Genomic DNA, 27095 nt, shown 5'->3' on the forward strand with positions numbered 1-27095 from the left:
GGAAAAAGGACAATTTAGATCCATAATTTTTATAAAAACCAAACATATACCTTTTAATAGGTGTATTTTTGTGGCGCTTTGTGCAAGAATTCCAAGATTCATAATTCCAGTTAATTGGATAATTCCTATTTAAGTTTATCTTAGCCTAGGATTCCTGATGATTTAAGGAATAACAATATAAATTTAAAGAGAAAGAATGAAATCTATGCCAGTCATTAGACTAGACATTGGGTATCTGGAAGTGAATATGATAACTATTATCTCCCTCTTCTGAATTTGCCACCTAATAGGGAATGAGCTTGAGCAGGAATAAACATGGAGTGATGGAAGATGGTAGCAGGGTTTATGTCCACAAGAGGCCAGAGGAAGGGATGTTTAAACTGTCGTTTGAACAATCAGAAGCGTTTTTAACCAGGGTCAGTATGAAGTTGTGGGAGAGGCTGATGCTGCCAGCTTAGCCCAGGTCTCAGTGCCCAGCTACTCAGCAGAGGCTGGTGTAGGAGTTGCTCAGAGAAGCTGCCTTTCTGCTGCTAAGGCCGTTCGACTGATGGAATGAGGCACAAGCAGATTATCTGGGATAATCTCCCTTACTCAATATTACTAATTATATACTTAATCGTGTCCACAAATAACTTCACAGAGATGCCTAGACAAACATTTGATTGAGAACCTGGGAACTGTAGCATGACCACACATAAAATTAACCATCGTAAGTCTCTGAGAAAGAAATTAGCCTGTATTAGGTGACCAGGTAAGAACATGGACTGGCCAAATCTTTGCTAGGGTCTTCCATATTTCAAATCTCTCCCTCTGTCTGTCTGTCTGTCTGTCTGTCTGTCTCTCTCTCTGTATCTCTTTGTCTCTCTGTAATATCTCTGTCTCTGTCTCCCTCTGCAAGTCTTAGCAAAATTTTACTTAAAATAACAGGATAAAGTAGAAAAAAATGGAAAAAAAGGAGAAACATTTCCTCTTTCTCATGCAAGAAAACGGAAGAAAAACTCACACAAATAATTTTGACTAATTAACTAGTAACTAAATAAGCCCCAACTTTATGTCGTCTTATCTGTGATTTGCATATTATGTGATTTTTTTACACATTTATATTTTTATTGTTATTATAAAGGTGATGTACAGCAAAGTTACAGTTACATAAGCCAAATAGTGAGTGCATTTCCTTTTTTCATTTCTTCAAATTCCCAAGGTTTATAGTTATCGTATAGGATTTTTTAGCTCTTTCTTAAGGCTCAGAGTAATTAGGGAAATAGTAAAACTTTCACATAATTCACTATATCAGTTCTTTATAAATACATCATCTATCCTTTCTATTTCTCCAACATTCCAAACTTCAAAACAATAGACAACTTCTAATAGATTGTAAATTAATTATGAACATATATTTACATAATCAAATAAGTATAAAATTCTCTCTTGTAAGTTCAGACTAAAATGCATTTACTGTACTGTGTATCATGATTTCTTTTTATATGTAAGAGACTTCATTAACAATAAAAGAGATCTGCAGACACATAGGCTAGACCTAGCATCTAGAAGTGATCAACAAATACTGATTTTGAATAAAATGTGCAAAAGATTGTAAATTATATTAGTTCAAAGTCAGAGGACAAAGAGAAGAAGAAGTTAGAGACTCAATGGAAAATTTTTTTAAATGAGATAAAAATTAAGTGAAATTTACATACTTGTGAATTAAGTGAAAGTTACATACTTGAAAATCACATAGTCTGTGGGCATAGGTTTTAATGTCAACATTAAGTTATAACGCAATCAGTTCTGTTTTCTATTTGATAGGTTGGATTTCACGAAAATCATATAATTGTTATTCTAGACTGAAATAATAGGTTGCAGTGTAATTATTTAATCTCTTGATTTCAATGCAAAAAGAATCAGAAAAAAATAGAAATGACTTGTATGTAAGATTTGAATCAAATATAATTAAATTAAAATATAAAGGAAATATTTTCCCTTATGACCTTCAGTTCTTCTCCCCAGAAGTAATTATGTCTAATAGTTGCTTGTGTCCACTTCCATTCTTTGCCTTCTATGTCCTTCTATTTATATAGCTGCTCTCTGTCTCTTTCTCTCTCTCTCTTTCTTTCACACACACACACACACACATACACACACACATCATCATCATCATCATCATCATCTTCTTCTTCTACCTCTCCTTATCTTTATAAAGAATAATTTCTTAATTGTACAAATACTGACCAAACTTCTATTTTTTTTGCCTAGTAAATGATCACTGTCCTTCTAGATCAACACATACAAACCTGCCTCATTTTTATTGGCCAACCATTGTAGCCTTGCTTGCTTGTTACAAAAATTACTTAACCATTATTCTTCAATTGAAAATGAATTATCCACAGTCTCATTCCAGTCATTTAGCTGACTGTTGTAGCAAATCATGTGTTATTTGAATAAATGATGGGACAGTACACATCTCTGTACATTTGTTTTTTTTTGTTGTTTTTTTTTTGTTTTGTTTTGTTTTTTTTTGGCCAGTCCTGGGCCTTGGACTCAGGGCCTAAGCACTGTCCCTGGCTTCTTCCCGCTCAAGGCTAGCACTCTGCCACTTGAGCCACAGCGCCGCTTCTGGCCGTTTTCTGTATATGTGGTGCTGGGGAATCGAACCTAGGGCCTTGGGTATACCGAGGCAGGCACTCTTGCCACTAGGCTATATCCCCAGCCCCATCTCTGTACATTTGGTATCACTTTGTCTATCCCATGGCTTCTCAGAAGTGAAATAACCTATTTGGAGGCAGAAGTTTAGTTACTGTTTATGTGGACAAGTTCACTCCTGTGACAAAAATTTATATCCGAGCCTCTCTATGCGTATACATTTCCTTAACTCCCAATCATTCAGTATTTTTTTAGCTCCCCTGTTAAGCAGAAATACATTTACCATCTTTCTTATGTTACATTTATTCTGTTATTTGAAGAGGCAAAGTAATATGTTTTTGAACATTTCTTCCCATAACACAGTCTTTAACTATATGGCAGAGACAGAAAAATTAACCTGGGCAGAATGAAACATCTCTCTATCAAAGGTAGCTGCACATCAAATAATAGGATGTTAACTTTATATCTCTATTAATAATATAAGGACATGATTTGGTAAGAATTTCTTTAAAATCAGATATAAAGTTTCTTCTTTGTAAGTTAAAAATCATTCAAATCATATAATACATTTAAGGCATTACATATTCAACTACTTGAACTGAAATTATGAATCCAGTAATATGTTTCCTGAAATATATAACATAGGCTTTGTCCTCCAAAGGATATTTTAATCGAAATATTAAAAATAAACTGGAATTATATTCAAATAGTTAATTCCAGCTGCCTTTTGTTGTAATATATCATGAATTATCTCTCTGATGGATGGGTAGCTAAATGCACATAAAATTAGCTTTGAAGTCATTCATTTTAAATTGCTCTGGAATCATTTGGAAGTAAATTCCATTTCAGAAAAATATGCTTCAAGTCCCAGACAAAGGGATAATGGTCCTATATTTTATGATATAAGCAATAATAGTTTAAGTCTTATGATTCAGAAATATAGAAACTTATGTATTAAGTTGATGAAAATTAAGGTTTGATCTATAGCAATAAAAGCAGCAACCTAAAGCTTCCTAGATGGATGTTCATAGCATAATATTTTCCTGTCAAGAATTAGGTGGAATGAAAGTCTATAAAAATAATACATGGTGTAAAGCTTTCTCTTTTTGTATATAAATGAAAAAGGAAAATGCCATGTGAGATAACTGGAATAGAAATACTGAGATTTACTAATATCAGGACAAAAATGGTACTACAGTTGGTTTGTCATTGTTGAATAGTAGTAGAAAGGAGAAAATTAAGTCAAATCTTAGAGAAGAATAAAATGAATAATAATATTGCAACTACATCACAAAAGGCATATATGGCTTTAAATGGTTATAGAATTCAATGCACAAGGCAAGAGCCACTTTGGAACTTTCCCTTTGTTCATCTGGATAAACTCCATAGAAAAGGCTCCATTAGCAATTTCATTATTGAAGTCATTTTGCCAAATAGAGTAATGTAGCCAATATCAAGCTGAGATATGTATCAATTTAGGATGCCAGACATAAGCTCACAGACCAAAGTTGTGTCTCACAAATTAGGGGGCCTAGCATCACCTTGCCCTCACCCCCTTGGATATTTGTGGTAAGAAATAAAGTGACAAGAGGATATCATCACTGATCTCCCTGTGGGGGAAAAAAAATCGAATCATTCGTAGCTTCGACTTGTATAACAGAACCTTAATAATATTAGATACAATGATTGGTTTGTGTAGTAAAATGAATTGTATGCTAGGAACTGAGTTTAGTCATTTGTTTTCACGTCAAAGTAGAACCTCAAATGTTCTGAACTCCATGTAAAGAACAGTTGTTTAGCGTCTGGAGAGAATTACCCTGGACATGGCAAGGTTTTCTTGGCTTTTGTTCAGGCCTACAAATGCGTAGTGGCGCTCATCCAAAGGGAAGACCATAAACAGATAAAGTCCCATGCCTTCACCCACATTCCATTGCAAATCCACTCACTTGGAGAACTGGGTAGAGCCTGAGTTTCAGGATTTGAAATTTCATGTCTTCTAACAACATCTAATTACCACAAAAATGACTAAACAAACAAACATGATGTTCCCACTAGGGAATATCAAATAAGTTTCTCAAGTTAGCGTTTGCTAAGAAATATATAGTCTCACTCTCGTGACTGTCTATGGAGTGGAATGTTCAATTTGCTGGTATTTTCAGATCGGGTTGATTTTCTGGGTTTCATGTGCTGAGGTGTTGGGTGACAGCAGTGCTGAGCGCCTTGTTCTGCTATCACATCTCAGAATTCTTTTTTTTTTTTTTTTTGGCCAGTCCTGGGGCTTGGACTCAGGGCCTGAGCACTGTCCCTGGCTTCTTCTTGCTCAAGGCCAGCACTCTGCCACTTGAGCCACAGTGCCACCTCTGGCCGTTTTCTGTATATGTGGTGCTGGGGAATTGAACCCAGGGCCTCAGGTATACGAGGCAAGCACTGTTGCCACTAGGCCATATCCCCAGCCCCAATCTCAGAATTCTTATCACATGAAATCAGGCCCAGTGCACTTTCTTTCTCCACTGGGCCACACAAATTATGTAGGGAGTCCTGTTTGAATGTTAATGGCGTGCTTCTCAAATTAATTTGAGGCACCATAAACTCTGAAACACCTTCGGAATGTTTTGAGGAGAGAAAAAAAGTTGCCATTCGTATAATAATCATCTATTTATACGTTGTTGACTAAAAGTACTGTTCTGGACTTAAGAAAATGAAAATGAAAAGGGCGCAGGATCCACAATCAAATGGTGTTCATTTAGTCATCAGCATTTGCTAGGTTTTTTGTTGTTTTTTTTCCGAAGAGACATAGTAGTTGTATAAAATTGGTTCCCAATGTTTTTGCAAATGAAACTTGTTCATTTACATGGGAACAAACTATAGTGCAGAGACACTCAATGTTTATGCAGAATAAGTGGAATTTGTAGTTGATTATTTTTTCCTTGTCAAATACATAGAAGTTTATCTAACTATGCTGGATTTTTAATTGCTTGGAACTTTATTATTTATATCAAAGAAAACAGGGTTGATTTGTTTTCAAAACATACTTTAGGAAAAGAAATTTTTAGTATAAAATTTTATTCAAAAGAAAATTTCTAAAATACCACTATTAAGTATGTGTGTGTGTGTGTGTGTGTGTGTGTGTGTGTGTGTGTTTTAATCCCGTATAATAATGCTGAGTGAGCATTTTACAGGTCCAATCCAGTGGGATCTGGATCAATTTGAATGCTTAACTTGATACTAGGGGGAATTATTTTTCTGATCAGCATCCATGGCTGGTTGTGGTTATTGAGATACATATGTGCTAAAAGGAGAGGCCAGAGACTCAGAACAGTCAGTTATCTCACTAAAAACAAACTCAGTTGCATTTTATCACATTTATTTACTCTACCTATTTGCTAACTCAAGGTCTTCAATTTTCATAAATAATTGTCTTTATTGTCTTCTCCAATGCATGAACCAAGTAGTATGAGTGACAAGGTATAATATAAAAAATAACTTCATCTAGAGCACAAAGTGAAATTTATAGATACACACACACACACACACACACATACACACACATATGTGATAGGAAATTCTAGTATCTGACATGCTACTCTTGGGTAACTCTAGAGTTAAAGTACAAAATGGGTTTTATGGAAGCTAGAATGATTTGTAAAGGTAACCGTGGATTTATCGCATAAAGAAAACATTGCTAATACTAAATCATTCCTTAATAAGTTTCATTGAAGTTTTAACAAGCACCTTAAATCAATATTGGTAAAGCCCCAAACCAAAAACATAGGTTTATTTCTATTTATTTACAATGATCATCTTGTCTGAAACTCAAAATTAAGAAAATGCAAAGTTTGTTCATATGTTTTCATATGCTTTCTACATACATTGCAGCATCATTACATTTAAACATGGTCCCTTTTATCTTCAAAATGTATGCATGATTTTCTAACCTTCCATTATTCCCCTAAATAGTTTACAATAAAATCATCAGAATAAACAGATGCAGAGTTTGGCAAAGCAAGGTAATCAATTTTTAGTGTCTCTCTGAGTCTTTCTATAGGATATGAACATATAAATATTTATGCTGCATTATTGAATTAAGTGAAGTAGGATACAATCATCTGATATCTTGTACCCATTCCTTTAAAAGGAGCAGGTTGAATACACTTTAAACCATGGCTGAAAGGAAGAATTTTTCTACAGAATTAAATAAATATATACTTTTGAAATTCATTCCCTATTAATTTACCAGCTCTGCTTGAGTTTACACAGAGTAATGATTGAACACAACAGTTAACCTTTTCTTTATTTTGAGTCCTATGATTTGTGGAGCTTTATTGATTCTAAGCAGTGTCCATCTTCACATATAACAGTAAGTGCTTTGGTAGAAAAAAAGATTGGAGAAGGCCCTCAAGATATCAGTTTTGTAGTAGTGATGGATCTGTCGATAGCTCCATTCTTCGTGCCTGTGCCTTTCCGAGCTAGGTTTATTTCAGCAGTCTTGAGTGCTCTCGCCTATTGACCACTGGGGCTGAATTGATGGAAACAAGGTTATTTGTTCATAAGCTGACAGTTTGGGTCCTTGTGGTTCGACAATGGAAGAACTAGAAATGATGCCTTGCCAGGAGGAAGTAAATTAAAGAAGTGAAGTGAGAAAGAAAGGTAGCTGCAGCAAACATCATTTGCATGCCACATCAGCTTGTGAAAGCTTGTTTTGTGGTGCAAGACAGGCCAAGACTGACTGCAAAACAGATAGGCTGACTGCGAGTCATCACTACTTGATTGCTCTTCCAACACCCAGGCCAGATTTCTCAACAGATGTATGTCAACTTTATCAATGGCTAGCTTCTCAAACATCTCAACAATGAAATGAGTTAAAAGGAAATGGGTTTAGAAGTAACATAGGAACAGCCAGAGTGTAATGAATAATATCAATATCATCTTCATATTGCACATTTATGTACCTTTAAAGACATAGTATATTTTTAACAGGTCCTGGGGCTAGAACTCAGAGCCTAAGTACTGTCGCTGAGCTTCTGTTACTCGAGGCCACTTGAGCCAAAGTGCCACAGTGGCTTTTCTGAGTAGTTTATGGGAGATAATAGTCTCACAGACTTTCCTGCTCAGGGTGGCTTCTAACCATGACCCTAGATCTAAGACACCCAAGTAGCTAGGATTATAGGCGTTAGGCACCAACACCCAGTTGTAAAAAAAACAATTTTAGTGGTAGTATTGTGTGAACTCAGAGCCTTGTTGCTAGGTTACCACTCAAACGAGGCCTCCAGCAGTTAAAAAAAAAATTACTTGGTAGCTTCATTTTCTTTTATCTTTAAGAAATGTACCAAGAGTTTTAACTCAACGTGTCAGTTTATGATTATAATGTATCTTAATCACTTTCACTGTTTCCGTCATTTTCTCCTATCTGTCCCAACCCACCCACCCCCCTCAAGTTACCTGGTTCTATTTTCTCATGTGTACATTGAATATTATGACTTTTCACTCATCCTTCCTCTCTTTTATCCATCTGCTGACCCTTTCCTTGACATCCCTTTCCTCTGACAAAACATTTCAGGTTCCTGGTATTCATTTTGCTACACTGTAAGTTAGCTTTTTAAAGGGGTGATGCTGTTGGAATCCTCCCCTCTGTGTATAATATTTTAGTCAATTTTCTTGTGCATACATGAATATGAATGTTAATCATTTCGATCTAACATCCACCCATGGTGGGGGGGAAGTGCCCTTTGTCTCTTTAAGCCTGACTTACTTCACTTAACATAATTGTTTTTCTGTTGACCTGGTAGTATTAACCAATGAAATTATGTAGAATCAAATAAAAAATAAAGTAAAATTCCCTAAAGTGTACAAATATCTCATGTGATTTTTTTGTTTTATTTCCTTGTGCAAAATATTAGGTTGGGAACAATGTTTGAAATTTTTCAGTGCAACAAAATCAAGACTTGTTCATGATAATGGTCAGTAATGTTCTGAGAATAGACCTAACTAGGCATTCCAAGCCATATTAACATCCAAAGAATAATTTTAAAATAAGTTCACACATCATTTCTGGACTTCTGTCCATGTTTTACTAGGGCTCTACTATTGACCAACTTGATATTATCTATATTTTAGGGATTAGAGAATACTGAGCATAATAAGTGTTTTTTTTAACTGACTAAATGTTTCACATAGTAGCATCTTTTCAAATAATGATATATTTGAACATGAACCTAATGATCCTTAATTCATGTATTCAGGGTTTTCTACTCACCTTTTTGCAAAAAATTTAACTTTGCCTGTGAGCTTTATACCTTAAATACATTCTTCCCATGAAGTTGCTTCTGTTTGGTTCAGTGCTCAACAAGAACAATGCATATTGAGAAATGCAGAAATATAGTGGAGATGTCACTGTTTATAAATTTATAAGTTTATGTTGAAATAATAATAATCTGACTGTGATATTTAGCAAATTGTTAATAGAGCTAGCACATTGCTTTACATATAAAAGGCATACAAACCACTTAAAATGAATAGCAAGTCAAAGGCAAATTTTATGACCATCTTCCGCTTTGTTCTTTTTCACTAGATGACGACTTTTTCCATGAACTCCCAGAAACTTTTCCATCGGATCCACCTGAGCCTCTACCACATTTCCTTATCGAGCCTGAAGAAGCTTATATTGTGAAGAACAAGCCTGTGAACCTGTATTGTAAAGCCAGCCCGGCCACCCAGATCTACTTCAAGTGCAACAGTGAATGGGTTCATCAGAAGGACCACATAGTGGACGAGAGAGTAGACGAGACCTCTGGTGAGATTTGGATTATACCACCAACATGCTGTTCTACTGTTATTTCAGTTAGGGAAACAGAAGATGGAATTAATATCCTTTGGAAAAAATGTGTTCAATCCACTTGGTTAAGCTTCAGTGATACCTAAATCGAAATCACTCATGATTTTATGCATGGAAAAGTAAACCATGAGGAGTAAATTCTTGATTCCTATGGACTACCTGCAATAAACCCTTGATTCATGCTTAGGATAAATATTGTAAATGAATGGACTGAATTCACGGTAAATATCCTAGCAGAAGATGTCCTCAGATTTTACTGTGGCTTTCAGACCTCAGTCCTGAAATCTAGAGAGCATGTACAATTAAGAATAGAGTATACTGACTGGTATCCCTGCCAAATGTTCACCTATATACATAGTTTCCCCTTCTATTTTCAAAGGAACTTGTAAACATTTTAAGTTCAAAGTTTCTTATAGCCCCAATTACCTCTACGTATGCATCCTAAATCCCTTAGTCTTATCTGAAGTCCAGTTGAGAGTGACAGAATGGTGATGGTTTGAGACGGAGAGACAGAGAAATGATAAGAAAAGGATCAATCTCTGTGTGGGTCTTGATGAGAGTGTGTTTGACCCTGTCATGGTTAAATCTCCTGACTTTGTTGTTCTTTAGATATGAAAGGTGAAATATTAAAGACAGAAACACATAGAGCAGATTTTAATAACTTGTAGGATTAACCTTAGCTATGAAAGAGACTTCTTTATAATTTATGCTTTACTCCACAGTGGAGTAACTTAGGATAGTTGTGGAATTTCCTGGGCTTCTTTGAAATTGCGAAGATTCATATTTTTCTCCTGGAGTTTAAGTGTTTTTGCTCTTCAGCAGTGAGAATAACTACTTGAACTTTGAGAAACCTTCCAAATCTGTATTTTATAATCTTAAAAAATATATTAATGTGTCACGGTTTCATTAATCAACATTGCTAAGGTAAATAGTGCTAAAAAGATTTTTTTTTAAATGGAAGTATTTGGTGTCTTCTTGTTCTTCCTACATATCTCTCTGTATAATGAACACATATTTTCAAAATCCAAATGATAAATAATGAGATTAATCAAAGACAAAGAACAGCATACTAGAAGGATCTACTCTCAACGTCCACAGTAACATAAATAACATATTGTAAGGACCTAGGAAAGATAGTAGTATTAAGAAAAGATAGTTTTTAGAGGTATATGGAACATATAACATAAACATTATTAGGAAATCAGGTTGACAACTCTGCATAATTGTCAAATTGTGAGTCAGTATGGTCACTGTATATAAACTGCTTACTACAGAAATAACTGGATATCCAATTTTAGGGTAGCTCACTTCAGGGAATTGCCCCCACCTCTTGCTCTAATTAGTCAGAAAATAACTCCACCAGATGTTGACAAACTCTCCAGTGAATTGAGTTTTATGTGTTTCAGCTCATTTATTTGTAAAGATTTGAAATACATAGCTTTTAATGATAGGAAGAAGAAGATATCACAAAAGCTAAAACGAGGGTCACCACATATTCAAGATTATCTTTACTAATTAGAGAAAATGCCTGTATAGGAAAGTTATATAGATAGAAAAGCAGACGTTCTGTGATTTTCAGCATTTCTGCCAACTTCATGCTATGTTGCAAACACATAGACACAAGAATTCCTTTCTATAAAATATCGCTTTCTATTTCAAGCATTGAAGACTATACACCAATAATTAAAATATTTGAGACTATGTGTAATAAGTTATAGCTACTTGTAAAGTTACTGTAAATTTAAATATATGTCATGTTTTTATTAAAATTCAGAAGGGTTGGATGAGAACTAGGGAAATATTTCTCATATTTAGATGATACCTTCTCTAATATGCAGCAATGGAGTCCAATTGGACATATCTCATTATTGTTTTGCATTTTCTTCTGAGCCTTTATAGGAAAGCTAGAATTTATACAAATAATTTTGTAGTAGATACTATCTAAGTAAATACTATCTAAGACTTGGGCTAGACACTGGTGGCTTATGTCCGTAGTCCTAGCTACTCAGAAGGATGGGATCTAAGGATTGTGGTTCAAAGGTAGGTAGGGAAAAAAAGTACATAGGAGTCTCATCTCCAGTGAACCTCCCCAAAGCCATTAGCTATGGCTAGATCAAGAGCTAGACCACTAACACTGAGCACAAAAATGCAAGCACAGTGCCTGGGCCCTGAGTTCAAGCCACAGGACTGGCACAAAAGAGATGAATAAAATTAGAGAAAAAGATGTCTATGAATATCAGTATATTTAATGTTGTTTTACTCCATTGTTACAGAAAGAATAAAATTATTATTTATGACAAATGGTCTGATTTTATATGTCTGAAGCAGTTTCAAAAGAAAGAATTAAGAAAACATCAATAATTCAGGAAAAGTAACTGAAGAAAAAATTTCATAACCCAATAATTCTTCTATAAACAGATAATGTAATTCAACTTGAAATTCAATAAAAGCTATTGTTTGGAATATCAATGTAAAAGAAAGTATACAAATGTAAATTTAGTAAAAAAAAATCTGCAGAATTTTAGAATGAAAATTCTAGTTTAATGTTTACAATGCTAGGGATTAGACTCTATGTTTATGAACATATACTCTTCTTAAACAGACAGAATAAGTATTTTTGAATGCCTACTATTTGTAATTTATCCAGATAGGCATGGTGTCACACACCTATAATCTCAAAAATCAGCACTTCAAGTTAAAAGCCATCTGGGTTAGATAGAAGTATCAAAAAAAGAAAGAAAGAAAAGGAAAGAAAAGACAAGAGAAGGAAGGAAGGAAGGAAGGAAGGAAGGAAGGAAGGAAGGAAGGAAGGAAGGAAGGAAGGAAGGAAGGAAGGAAGGAGAAAGGAAGAAAAGAAAAAGTGAGAGAAGAATTTTCAAGGTCATCAATATCACAAATATTACATGGGTGAATAACGTTTTAAAGAGGACAATTCTGAAATAATAATGGGGAACCTCTAATCTTTAGAAGTATAGCATAAACCAAGAGCTAAAATGTGTTTGACATTAGTTTTTAATCTCAAATTAATATTAAAGCCTGCTTTATGGATTAAAATTACTTAGATAAACTTCTCAAATGCCAAAAGGCCCTTAGAATATAGAGGTTAAAGGCATAGAATATAATAAAGAATTTTTTGAACCGTGGAGGTAGAGTTTATTCAATGCATGGGTGGGGACAACAAGGCAGGCAGGCAGAAAGAATGATAAAGCTTGTATGTCATTCTTTTTAAAATTATGTTTTATTATTTTTAAGTAGTTGTATAAAGGAGTTGTCATCTGACAAAGTAATTTATAAATATGAGTCTTGACAGATGTCTCTCCTTCCCTCATTCTCCCGAATCAAATTCTTTAGAGTAAGTTCTAGATGTTAGCTTTTACCATTACCATGACCACCATGACCTACACCACCACCCACATCATCATTTGCAGAAAATTTGCCAATTTGTTGATTGGTTAGTTTCAGTGGTTGTCCAAACCTTCGTAATTAAAATTCAAAAATATAGAAATCAATTTCTATATTTGAATATCCAGTGAAAGAATACCACAAGCAAAATCAATAGCCAGACGACTTGTTTTTAAAAAGGTGCTATTATCATGAATATGTTAATGGAAGAGTTAATTCCATTTGTAATATAAATACTTTTAAGCTGTACGTATATAAGAGATCAGCAACTGTGATAGGAAATTGAGAGGAGATTGGACAGCCAGATACAGGAAAGGAAATGCTAATGGCAAAGATAAGGTGATATTACCAAGATCCAAACTTCTTTTAGTACACAATGTGGATTAGTGGCCTATATTTTTTATGCAGGGTATAAATTGATATAAATCTTCTGAAGGCAAATTTTTAAAGTGTCCCCAATACTGAAAACTATATGTACACTTTGTTTTCTTAATTTAATCTTATTGTCAAGGTGATGTACAGAGAGGGGTTACAATTATATACATAAGGAAGTGAGGAGGCAACAAGTGTAACAAGAAACGTACTTACTACCTTATGTACATTTTCACTGAGTGTTTTTCTAGTCGAGGGACTATCTAAAAATATAATTCTAAATGCACCGCAAGCCTTAGTTAGCACTGGGAATTGGCCAATGCCTGCTGCAGCAGTGTCGTCCTGACAGTAGAATACTGAGATTGTGTGTCTGTGCTGGTCATGGTGCTTGAACTCACATCTGGGAAGGTTAGAGCTATTCTATGTGAGTGAGACACTGCTCCACTTCTGGGGGTTTGGTGGTTAATTATAGATAACAATCTCACAAACTTTCCTGGTTTTGAACTGTGATCCTCAGATTTCAGCCTCCTGAGTAGTGAGGATTACAGGCATGAGCCATCAGTGCCTGCTGGCACATGTTGTGAAAGCAGCAAAGCTGTGCAAAAAATCTCAGATAAAGTTTTGTAAGAAATCAAAGCCCTGAACACTGCATATGATCTATTCCCAGGAGTAAAGAAGGAAGATATATATATATATATATATATATATATATATATATATATATATATGCATTGAAATTATCTGAAGAAATATGCAACCAGCAGTTGACAGCTTAGAATCTAAGGTGATAAAGCGAGACTTTTATTGTGTGATTTTTTCCAGTCCTGTGAATATATTATTTTCATCATAAATAATGAAACCTGAAAAACAGCCCATATCATTTTATTGCATCTCTTTGTCTACTGTCATAAATCTCCAATCTGGGCAAATACTATGGAGCAGTTTGTCTCTCATAGCAGAATTCTTCGCTTTCCTAGAGATCAAAAATGTTGCGAATGGAATCAAAATAGAATCATTTGAGTTTGGATTATTGGTTGGTTTAAAAAGGAAAAAAAAACTCAGTTCATCCGAAATCTGGGTCCATAATCCTCTACTTATCATAGTCTGACCATAGTATTTTTAGAGACACTTTGTGATTTATATTAGCAAGAAATATCAGAATACTAATTATTCTAATACAAGACTTCCTAGTCTTCAAATATATTACAAATCAGAAAAATTGCCTTGGTATTTAATAAGTCAAATATATTCTCAGATGGCAGAACAAATACTAGTCATTGCAAGAAAGTATATTTTTGCAGCCACTTTGCCCTAAAATAATATTTAGGAACACATATACTGTCAATCAGACTTCTTGAGACTGAGGAAAATAAATCAATCACATAAAATAAATAAATATATAAATAAATAAACAAATAAAATCCCTACTAAAGCCTCCTTCACATTAAAATATTACATAACATTAACACTGAATATAAAAATCAAGAGTCCTCTTTGAAAAATACCTTTTCCTGAATACTGAACCATGGGTTTTAGTCAACTTTACGCTAGTAGAAAGCAAATGAATGTTCGTACTCATTGAGCAAAGTTGTGCCATTTTTTTATAGTGAGATAAGATGCGCTGATTAAAGATCTTTCATTATGATTAATCATTTGCCTTTCCATTCATTTAAATCACATTTGCATTTAGAATTTAGGATTTTTCAGCTCTTGACCTGGCGATCTATGAATGTATTCCTATATTGCCTTCAAAATTCTGCAGAAATCTTGATATACTCCAAATTTTATGGTTACATTTTTTTCAAGAAAAACTCAGCCTTAGCTGCTTGTGTTCTATTTACTCGAAGGCTTTCAACTCTTGTTTCCATGGTGCCTAAGATGTACCATGCAAAAGCAAATATTTTTCTTTCAAGAGGAAGCAAGGGAGTTTCAAAAGTCATGGTTGTTTTGGAATTTTAATAATCCCTAAGATTTTTCTCCTTCCATTTTTAATTATTCTCAAATTATCAGAAAATGTCAATAAATCCACCAGAACAGTAAGTTCCAAGCCCTCTACTGCACAAATTACCTGCGCTATGTGTTTTAGGCATCACCTCATAAAAGAAAATTTTGAGGAGTCTTCTTTTATATATAAAGAATTTGAGATTGAGCAGCATAAATAAATTAACTTGCCCAATATAACATGACAAGAAAGTAACAGATCTTGGATACGAATCCAAGACTCCCTGTTTCTTTGCCTCTTGCCCTTGCATACATTTCTCCTTAAATGCTGCCATAACTTATAACACAGGACACTTAGTCCAAAAGAATGACTATTATCATTTTCCCAGAAAAGGAAGGTATGCTTCAAAATGTAAGATGTCTGCCAGAGGCTAAGTGTGTAGCTCAGTGTTAGAGCATGTGTTTAGCATGCTTGAGGCCCTGGGTTTAATTCACAGCATTATCAAGAAACAAAGTCAGTGAAACCAGTGACTTTATGCTTCCCTTGCACCTGCTCTTCTTGCATTTATGCCACTTTGTGTTGACAGGCCTTTGTGATTCTGTAATAGAAAAGTGCAAGCTAGTTGTCCAAATGTGATTCTTTTTATTCTTAGAGGTGTTAACTATTTGACCCATTACCAAATGATGAACCTCCAAAGAAAATAAATTGATGAAGAGAAACTCTGCTTGGGCATGGACTTAACTATTTCTATTCAAAACTTCACCATAAATACACTCGGTGCTCACTCAAGTCCTCCGTGTTTCAGAGACCACACAATAACATCCTTTTCCTATTGTATTTCTGCTTCTTCCATCTTATCTTCATCTCAATACCAAAAATAGATATGTTAGCTCCATCTTTCACCTCCCCATAACCAATGTCATTTTCATGTGCTGCCTATTCCTCTTGATTATTTTTCTGTTTTAAACTATCATTTTAAAACCCCAGTGTAGGCATTACTATATCAGATTATTTGAGTAGCCCCCTAGACTCCCTAAGCCATTTTAGTCCTAACCTAACTCCTCAGCAGTTCATACTCCAGGTTGTTATTTACCTAAAACTGAAATGGCTAAAAATCTTAAATGGCTTCCCATTAGCCCTGAAATTAAGCACATCTTCTTGGCAGATTCTTCCATCTTTAGTATGATCAGTTCCTCCTCACACTTTCTAGTCTCATTCAAATAGTTTATTTCTATCCCATAATCCATATTATAGGCCAACTTGTTGTTTAATCTTTGTTGTGTTCAATGGTTTAAATTCCTTTATGACTTTTTAGTCTATGCCATTTAGGAAAAAAAAAAAAAAAACTTTGCCACTGGGCTGGGGATATGGCCTAGTGGCAAGAGTGCTTGCGTTGTATACATGAAGCCCTGAGTTCAATTCCTCAGCACCACATATACAGAAAATGGCCAGAAGTGGCGCTGTGGCTCAAGTGGTAGAGTGCTAGCCTTGAGCAAAAAGAAGCCAGGGATAGTGCTCAGGCCCTGAGTACAAGCCACAGGAATGGCAAAAAAAAAAAAAAAAAAGCTTTGCACTAAAATAATTTTAAATTACTATCATAATTATACCACCCTTATGGAGGAAAGTATGCAGTTATACTCATCTTCTTGGCTGCTGTAACAAGCAAAGCACCGTAGATTGTATAGAATGGAAATGTATTTCCCACAGTTCTAAAGATTAGGACATCTGAGATCAAGGTGCTAGTAGGTGAATGCCTCCTGAAACCTGTTTCCTAAGAGGCGGTACCTTTTCACTGTGTCCCCAAATGATAGAAAGGACAAGAGGTCTGTCTTCTGGTTCTTTTATAAAGACTTCAATCTTATTCATAAGAGCTACTTCCAGCACCCAATGCTTCCTGACAGCCCTACATCCTGTACCAGCACCTAGGGAGTCAGGGTGTCAATGTATAAAATTGGAGGGACAGGACAATACAGATGATAGCAAATGTATACTAGTAAGCATGTGAAAATTTGAGAAAAACTGTGCTGTAGAAAAACATTTTTGAAGCATTTTTTAAAAAAAATTGATTGTCAAGGTGATGTACAGAGGGGTTACAGTTACGTATGTAAGGCAGTGTGTGCATTTCTTGTCAAACTTGTTATCTCCTCCCTCATTCTTCTCCCATCTTCCCTTCCCAATTCCCATCCCCCACCCCTGAGTTGTACAGTTGCTTTGCAGCATATTGTCTTGTAAGTATTGCTGTTGCATTGGTTTGCCTTTTCCCCTTTGTCTCACCATTTTGAAGTTCCCCTCCCCTTCCCTAATTCAGACAAACATATATACAGTACCCAGGGAACGAAAATCAAATACAGTGACACAAGGGTAAAACCACAGGGAAGAAAAACAAAAGAAAAAGGCACAATTTCACATAGTGTGTTGGAAATAATAAAAATAATGAGAAACCGCTTATTTCCATAACTTGGAGTTCATTTTGCTCAGCATCATCTTATGTGATCATATGTACATAACTGTTGAACTATTGTGATCATCTAGAACAAAAAATTATTTAAAACCAATCAAAAAACCAAACAGATCCCTTCAGGAGCTCTAAGATAACAACCAAGAAGCCTAATTTAAGGCTAACTGGTACTGAGGAGAGCCTAGAGAAAGAAGTTAATGGAATAGGCAATTTTTTAACAGAATAATAGCAGAGAACTTCCCAAATATCAAGAAGGATAGACCCATCCAGATACAAGAAGCTTTTAGAACCCCAAACAGACCAGACCATAAAAGGACATCCCACTGACACATTGTAATCCAGACAGGATCAATAGATACCAAAAGGATACTTAAAGCTTCCAGGGAAAAGAGAACAACCACCTATAAAGGAAAACCAATTAGAATTACTGCATATTTCTCAGCAGATACCATGAAAGCAAGGAGTGACCTGGAATGAAGTATGCCATACCATAAAGAAAAATAATTACCAACCAATAATACTGTACCTGCTAAGCTCTCATTCATAGCTGATGGTCCAATAAAAACTTTCCACAGCAAGGAAAAACTGAAACAATGTATCTCCACCAAACCAGCATTACAGAAAATTCCTGAAGCAATTTTTTTAACACCAAATCTCCATGAAATACCCTAAGACCTTAATGTCACATCCAAAGCCAATTCATAAATACCGCTGACCCATTTTCAAAAGGCAGTAGGAGATTTTGTATACATTTTAGTAAATAACAGATGAATTCTTTTCACTAAGTCTTGTCACTAATCTAAGATATATCTTAGAATCATAGAATTTTTATTTTAAGGCAACTGTGATAGTGACTTCATGAATTGTTGAAATGATTTTCAATAAACTGAGTGTAGCCAGTTTTCTATTATCTTGATGTCCTGTGACTTAAGTCACAGGGAATTTCACAAAATAAATATGGTCACATTCAATGGTCTTATTAATCCTTAATACTTGAAAGGGACCATTGCTTAGGACATCTCCTTTTTAAATTAATCTGTCCTTTTCATTCTAAACAGTAAGAACTGAAGAGAAAGTGCCATGAAATTTGGAGTTAGGGCTGTCATTTTCACTGTTTCAGTGCCTTCTTCAACTTGGTGCTGGGTGCTTAGCTTAGTAACTATGTACTGGATTATTTAACTTTATACCACCTCTGTCACAGTCCTACTCATTCATAAAGAAATATCTCAAATGCAGTGGGTACATTTTCCTATGAAACCCAAGTCCTCAGTAAACATGTCCAATTTCTGTTCCTCCTAATTCCATCTTCATTATGTGAGTATTAATTGTATAGCCACATTCAGACCATATGAAAGTACTAAATTTTTAACCATTGTTGAGGTACAAAAGTCACCAATTCTTGCTTATGACAAAGTTATGATCATATATACATCTTTAAATGTCTCATATTACCTATGTATGTGATATATATTATATATACACATATATATGATCTCTTTATCCTGAGACACATTACAATGAAATTAAATGGTACCATTCATTTTGATAAAAATTTGTGTTTTCAGAAGTTTAGAACCTGAGGGACTAGGTACAAGAAGTGATCAGTGAAAATCTCTTTTGTGAGATTGTAGCCCCTCAGCCTACTAAATTTGAGTAGTTGAAATTTAGTGAGATCTTTACTTAGAGTGTTGCAGGAATAGGTGATTTGAGGGATACATACAGCTTGATCAATCTACTGTAAGAAGAGTTATTCTACACATTCTACCATACATTATTTTTCATTTAGTGTAATCATCTTAAACTCCTCTTTCATTAACAGAAAGAATATTTCAAAAGGAAGTTATATGGCTTTATATAAATTTTAGGAGTTGATGAATAAAATTAAGAAACTCTGAACTTCATTCCATGTATTTTTTATTTGAGTCAGTTCATCTGTTGCCTGTGCAAGAATACAGGTTTCTATCTGCAATACAGTTGTCTGCCAATAACGATAAATCATTCCAGAATATAAATCAATAATTTATTTGATTTCCCTCTCAAAGGTACTTATTTCAACACCAGAAGCTAGCTGTTTTGCTTTTTCAGTATGAGACTGGCCCCAGGGTTGAGTAAAGGAAAATAGAAAACTGATAAAACATTATGTAACATAAGAAGGCCTTCCCATTGAGTTCATCTGATAGTTTACACGAGAATAGTTACCAGCCAGTCAAGAGAGAACATCAATTATCCTGCTTTATTTCCTTCTGCTCTTCTTCGTTTGTTAGTGTTCCCAATTTCTCTTTTTTCACACTGACTTTTAAGTCCTTTAAGCATGTGGTGAAACACAGCCAACACACTTTCAACTGTAATTACTAAATCATAGTTGGGCAAGGAGCCTGTGGTTCACACCTGTGCTAGCAGCTTTTGGGAGGCTGAGATTCGAGGATTATAGTTTGAAGCCAGCCCAGGTAGGAAAGTCCATGAGAATCTTATTTCCAATTAACCAACAGAAATTCTGGGAGTGAAGCTGTGGCTCAAGTGGAAGAGCTCTGGCCTTTCAGCCAAAAGGCTAAGAGATGATGCCTAGATCCCTGAGTTCTCATCCCAGTACTAGAATCAAAAATAAACCAACACACAAACATACATACATATATTGCTGGGTCAAAGTTCTAGACTTAATTGAGAAAGGGCATCTTTTAGATAAGTGAGTTATTGTGCCTACGTACTATATACACACTGAGGTTACTTTCCATTTTTCTCCTTGTAACTTTCAAATAGAAATGAGTGCTTGTCTAGGCCACCTGCTTGGTTTCCATTTGTTTCTGTCTGTTGTGTTGTATAATCATTATTATTGCTGTTTTTTGCTTTTGGTGATTCCAGTGTTCACAAAGACCAATATTATTGACCCCAAACATATGTACACAGAAACACTCTTTTCCATATTTGCAGAACTTTAATTTAATTTTATCTCATCTTTTAAGTTTGAATTACACACTACATAGCAAAAAGTTACTAGCATGTATATAGTGAACAGACATGACCTAGAAAATGATTTCAAAGTGAAGATAAGCAACATTGTATGGGCTTTTTTCAGTGGTATTCAGTAAAAAATTTTTGTGTACTGAACATGAACACAAAAAATTTCTTCCAGTTAACATTCAGAATAAGGTTGATCACTCAGTAATCTTATCTTTTTCTTTAAATTGATCGAAACAATTTAATCAAAAATTGCTTTGTAAATAGATATGAATAATATGTGTGTGCGAGCACGTATGTGCAAGTGTGCATGAAAGTGAAAATCAAGTCCCCCTTTGCAAACCCACATAGAGGCTAGCACAAGAAGCAGGTGCCCAAGGACGTCTTCTAGATTCCTCGCTGCACAATTGGGATCTGAGAACAATACTCGTGGTTGTGATGCTATGGCAGCTTTGCCATGTTCCCAGCAACCAGGATAAGACCATGGCTTAGATTTTTAGAATATCCATACCAATATGAGAGTAGCACAACTGTTAAGAGCTACAAAAAGCATATATATATATGTATGTATATATATATATGTTTATCTAACCTATGGATAAAATATGTTTAAGAACAGTCTCATGTGCTTTATTTTTATCAGAAAGCACATTATTTAACAGATTTCAATTACTGTATCAAACAGTTCAAGTACCATAGTTCAGGAAGCCGCCTTAAGAAGCAATTTCAGCTTAAGAGGTACGGTCAGCTTCCTAAAGAGAATATCTTTTTTTCCCCAGATTTAACTAGGGTTTGTGTTTTGTATTTTTGTTTTTTTGGTATCCAAACCTATAGAACCACATAACGAGAGGCTGATTGTGATGAAGTGGTGGAGCCTGATGCTCTCTTATATCATATCCTGGGAAGTCCCAAATTGTTATTTGACATTCTGTGCCACTAAATCATATTGCTCATCATTCTCTCGATACATTGCTCAAAATCTCAATAGTTTTCTCTATATATATCAAGTGTGTTTGGCACCTATAACGACCTAATGGAGACCCGTTTTAGATTTAAAAGACTCCACAGACAATGGATAATCTTTTTTCCCCCAATGGATGATCTTATGCTGGAACTCAAGGAAAGAGGCCTTGATTAACTCTGGGTCCTTTTTGTCCTTGTTTCAACATGACACCAATCCCAAGCCATCACTATCAATCCCCTCTTGGTATGCATGTTAAAATATCCACCCTTGCCAGCATCTCTCAAAAGCACATTTGAAATATAAAAGCAGTGTGTAAAATATGAGAGTGACAGTTTTACAAGCATTAGAATATTTGGAGGAAGAGGGGAAGGAGGCAGAAAGGAAGAAGAAGGAAGACGTAAAAGGAAAAGCAGAGGAGGTGGGAGAAGAGGAGGAGGAGGAGGAGGGGGAGGGGGGGAGGGGGAGGGGGAGAGGGAGGGGGAGGGGGAGGGGGAGCAGGAGGAAGACATAACATAAAATATAGGAAGTCTTAGATTCGTTTCTTATTCTACCAAATGTGTATCATAAAAACCTGCTCTAGAAAACAATTTCTACATTGTACAAGCAAAAGCAAGTAGAAACTTAGTGTAGGAAAAACCAGCCCTGGCTGTACTTGGCAATCACAGAGCAGGATGTTTGCAAATGCCTGTGTCTTAGCCCCAGCCCTAAAGATAATGACTTCATGGGAAACAGAGCATAGCCTTTCCTTTCTTTGCTTATGTTCTCAAGTGATGCTAAGGTATAACCAGGCTTGAGAAACAGGAAGGACATAGACTTTGTTGTAAAGCCATGGTGAACATTGGACTGAGTAGACATTTGATTCAAATCTTGGACACAAAATTTTGGCTCTAAGCTGTAAAGACTTGATTGCACTGAATAAGATCCCAGCCTAGAGGGAGTAAAATAGCGCAAGGGAGGGATGAGAGAAGAAGGCACTAACATTTGCTTCAGCATTCCTCTTGATAAATTCATGAAACCCCTGGGTGGTTCTGTGGTGTGCTGTTACATGGTGTGGAGTCCTCACTTATCTTCAGATCCTTTCTGCTGTCTCTGCCAATTAAAATGCTCTGACTGAGGGAAGTGGAGGAACACAGGCTTGAGTGAATTACAAATCCAGCTGGGAGAACCCTGGGGAATGTGTGGACATGGCAAGCCCAGGATGGCAGGGAATATAAGGCAGGCCCCCTTTAATAATTGCAACCTTAAGGTCCTGGACAATGGCGGCCTATGGAAGAGATGACATGAGTGACTGAAAGGCTGGCTCCCCACACCAGTACTGAGGACATTTGTGGAACCAGAAGAAGCTGTCTTTCCCTCACCTTTTTGCTCTGTCAGATTCTTGAAGCCTCTCTAAATATGGAGATAAGACAGTACCTGGCCCTCCGTTGACTTGATTTCCTGAGCCTGGGCAATGACTTAACACAGATTTGGTACCTGAAACCAGCAGGAATCTATTTGCTCCTTCTTTAGGAGGCTGGTAGTCTTAAATCTAACCGAGCCATCCTCCCCCTCCTCTGATGACCCCATAAAAACCTATGTTCCCATTTCTGCTGGTTGTGCTAGAAGTCTGGGCTCGTGGCCCCATCGTGGTAACCTCTCCCTCTGTCTTCACCTCCCCTCCCCTTCTGTGTTTGTCTTCTCTGTAGTCTTGTACAAAGAAACTTGCTGCTGGATTTGGTGTACATATGGACTTCCTGGGGTGGTCAACACCTTAATATTCTTACAGTGAAGAGTTGTACAAAGATCTTTTTTGCCAAATAAGGTTAGATTCACAGGCCCTAGGGACATGGACAAGAACTATTTCTTTCTTCCTTTTGGAAGGGAGCATTGAGGAGCCCACTGGAATCACCAAGCCAGGATGGAGATCATGCCAATGGAAGGCGATGGGGGACACAGTGAATAGAAGTGAGAGAGATTAAAAGGAAAGGCATTTACCTAGCTGGTTTTCCTCATGCAGCCTGCATTTAGGCAGGCAGTGAAAGCATTCCCCAGTGTTTTTTTACAAGCCTTCGAAAGCCTCCCAGCAATCTGCTAGGTTGTACTCTGAGCCAGAGACAGGAAGAGTCACCCAACTCTGGGTATTGATCATTTTCCTCATGTGTACCGCATTGCTGCCAGCCCTGCACAGAAACAGCCATGCCATCTCCCAAGACCTGAAAACTCTCCTGGCCATATTTCTCCTACAAATTCTCTCCCAACATAGTTGCAGAAGCCAAACACAAATAGCCAGTGCCATCAATAGGCTTTGCTTTACAATCTGTTCTACTACACCCAAGTAAATGCATTCTCTGTCTCTCTCTCTCTCTCTCTCTCTCTCTCTCTCTCTCTCTCTCTCACACACACACACACACACACACACACACACACACACTTAGTTTTGCTTGGCCTAGCAACACAATGGGAATGTAAACAAGTTGTTAATGCACTCACTCTCAGTTGGCTTCCCAGATGGCTGAAGTTCAATAGATTTTTTTCCCCCTGATTTCCTCAGCTTCTCCTAGCAAGTGCTAAACAGCCATTATGCCTTTTCCTGCACATTGAGATTCATCTGCAGCCACGAAACTGCCTCCAAAGTGCTTCAATTTTGCATGAGCGCTAAGCTGGGGACTGGGAGACATTACCCTGTGCGGAAGGCCCAGATCATTAGAAAGAGCATGTAAATCCTCTGAACCAGAAATAAAAAGTGCAGAGATTTCCTTTGTGAAGTCCCAACTGCAGCTTTATGTAAAACATGAACCTTTGGTGAGATTTTATGAGATCCCTTTTTACCTTCTATATTTTATTTGTACTTTTTAATGTTTTTTTCTTTTTTATATCAGCATATGTGTTCTAATTTTTCAAAGCAGTGAACTTCTTATCAGAAGCATATGAGATCATAGTCATTTTCCACCATTATTTTTCTTCTAGGATTCCAGGTTTCTCTTCACACTTAATACTGTATGACAGCCACTGGGGTTCACACTTTTAATCTAGCTACTCAGGAGGCGGAAATCAGAGGATCATGGTCCCAGAGACATCCCAGGCAGTAAAGTCCATGAGACTCTTATCTCCAATAAACTACTCAGAAAAAGCCAGAACTTGGGCTGTAACTCACATGGAGACTTGAGGGAAGAAAAAAAAGCTCAGGAAATGTACCCCAAGACCAACATAAAAAAAATGTACATTCCGTTTTTAAGGTACTGATGAAGGACCTGCATGATAGGTTTGTAAAGCAACCTGAGAACCCCTGAACAGCAAGAAGCACAGAGAGAAGATGAACTGCAATTGAAGGTATATGTACAGGCTGGGTTCTGGTGACTGACGCCTGTAGTTCTAGCTGCTTGGGAAACTGATATCTGAGGATCATGGTTCAAAGTCAGCTTAGGCAGAAAACTCCATGAGACTTTGATTGCCACTTAACCAGTAAAAAGGTAGAAACGGTAGACCTCCCATCTTGAGTGGAAAAATCCATGTTAGAGCATGAGCCCCCTTGTTCAAATCCTAGTACTGGCACACACACACATATACCTACATGAATGCACACAAGATATGTACAAGAGACATAAGCCATTATTATTTAAGATGGAGTTGTTTTGGATGAAATATGTGTTCAAGTCCTGGATCATGGAATTGAAGTAGACTCTAAGGAGACAATCTGAGTCACTAAAGAGGAGGAAGCAATTCTAGTCTTCTCCCTTTTTAGTAGATCCATCTCTAGAAGTCATGTTTGTATTTTTCAAGGTGAAGATATTTTTATCTGCCCTTGATCTATGCTTGAGACTCTGCTCTCCTCTCAGTCTGCTCATCAAATATCCTGATTGCAAATTAAAAGCCTGCCTGTGACCTGCTGGAGCAATAGTTGGAGAGCAGCAGGGCTGGGCTGACACCCTGGAAGTCCTGCAGCTTTGTATGCGGTGGAGCTGAGCCACAACCCACCACCCATGTTGGCATAAAAAGCACCATGACGGAAAGGTGGCTGCCACTCCATTCTCATGGAAGATTACCTTTATGGGGAGAATTGTTCAGTTATAAAAACTGTTTTTTTATCTATCCTGTAACAAACAAGGTTCCTTTGACATGATGCTCTTATAATTAGTTCTCTTTTTCCACATATGTATGTAATAGGTGAGGCTAGGATTCTGGGAGTAAGAATGTACACTTTATGTATATTATGGTAAGATACAGCAGTTCATTATTTATCTGTAAATACGCTTCCAAGAACACTTATTAATGTCTGATTTACTTATCATTGCTTAAGCAAGTGGACTCTGACAGAGCTGCAAGTAAGGACGCTGTTAATTGGGGGTGAAGTAAAAGCTTTTCAACTCCTAGGCAGGAAGACAATGCTAGATGAGTAATGTACATACAAATAATGTACCTTAGGATGGATAGGCACCTCTGTGTATTGTCTGCATAATGTGTCCTTCTGCTGAAACTCAGGTTGGTTTTTCAGCATGGTATACATTTCTGCTAGCCAGAGTATTCCTGTCCATTAATTTCCCTTTGCTGATCACATAGCTAATCATGAAAATTTCATCATCTTTCTTAGTGTTAGTGGAATTGCATAAAGCATTTTTTTTGGTCTGGCATAGGGTGCTAATTCAGGGCTTGGGCACTGTCCCTGAGTGCTTTAGTGCCCTATCACTTTGAACCATAGCTCCACTTCTAGTTTTCTGGTGGTTAATTGGAGATAAGAGTCTCATGGACTTTCCAGCCTGGGCTGGCTTTGAACTGCAATCCTCAGATCTCAGCTTCCTGAGTAGGTAAGGCATGAGACACCAGCTCCCTTCAAACATTACTCTTAATGATTCCATACTTCATGATTCTAACTGAATTTACCAAATTGTTTGTTTTCTCTTCTTCATTTAGAAACTGTCTATTCAAGCCACAGGGGGAAAAAAGTTAAACTGTCTATTCATTACAGAATATATCTTTGGAATATAGTATGTTTATGTGGTGTGTGTGTGTGTGTGTGTGTGAGAGAGAGAGAGAGAGAGAGAGAGAGAGAGAGAGAGAGAGCGACAGAGAGAGAGAGGAAGAGAGAAACCAAAACTTTGCCTGAAGATATGAACACGCACATGATAGTAGCTATTTATCCAGCTGGCATTATTATAAAGCTTCACAAATATCTTAGGAAACTGGAGATATTGTAAAACAACCATGAAAACAATAATTTCTCTTTTTCTTAGCAATGCAAGAGTAGAACATCTGTGAAAACATTTCAGGTTACAAACAATACACAGAACCCATTGTCACTGTTCTGGTTCTTTTGGGACTTTGTGTATTTTTTTGTTGTTGATTTTTTGGTCAGCCATAGGGCATAAACTTCGGGTCTTGGCTCTGTCCCTGAGCTTTTGTGCTCAAGGATAATGCTCTACAAATTTGAACCATAGAAACACTTCTGGTTTTCTGGTAGTTAACTGGAGGTAAGAGTCTCATGGACTTTCCTGACCAAGTTGGCTTTGAACCATGATCCTCAGATCTCAGCCTCCTGAGTAGCTACAAATACAGG

The 27095-nt window shown here is 36.4% G+C and overlaps 1 protein-coding gene across 2 annotated transcripts in view; it reads left to right on the forward strand.

The window, feature by feature from the left end:
* Unc5c (unc-5 netrin receptor C) overlaps window positions 1-27095 on the forward strand; it is a 334931-nt gene that overhangs the window by 195561 nt on the left and 112275 nt on the right. For both annotated transcript variants that reach the window (XM_048333767.1, XM_048333768.1), the window contains exon 2: window positions 9209-9430. In XM_048333767.1, the coding sequence (XP_048189724.1) occupies window positions 9209-9430 (222 nt within the window). The remainder of the gene's footprint in view (window positions 1-9208; window positions 9431-27095) is intronic.

The sequence above is a fragment of the Perognathus longimembris genome, chromosome 24, assembly GCF_023159225.1.
Source record: "Perognathus longimembris pacificus isolate PPM17 chromosome 24, ASM2315922v1, whole genome shotgun sequence".
NCBI classification, from domain to species: domain Eukaryota; kingdom Metazoa; phylum Chordata; class Mammalia; order Rodentia; family Heteromyidae; genus Perognathus; species Perognathus longimembris.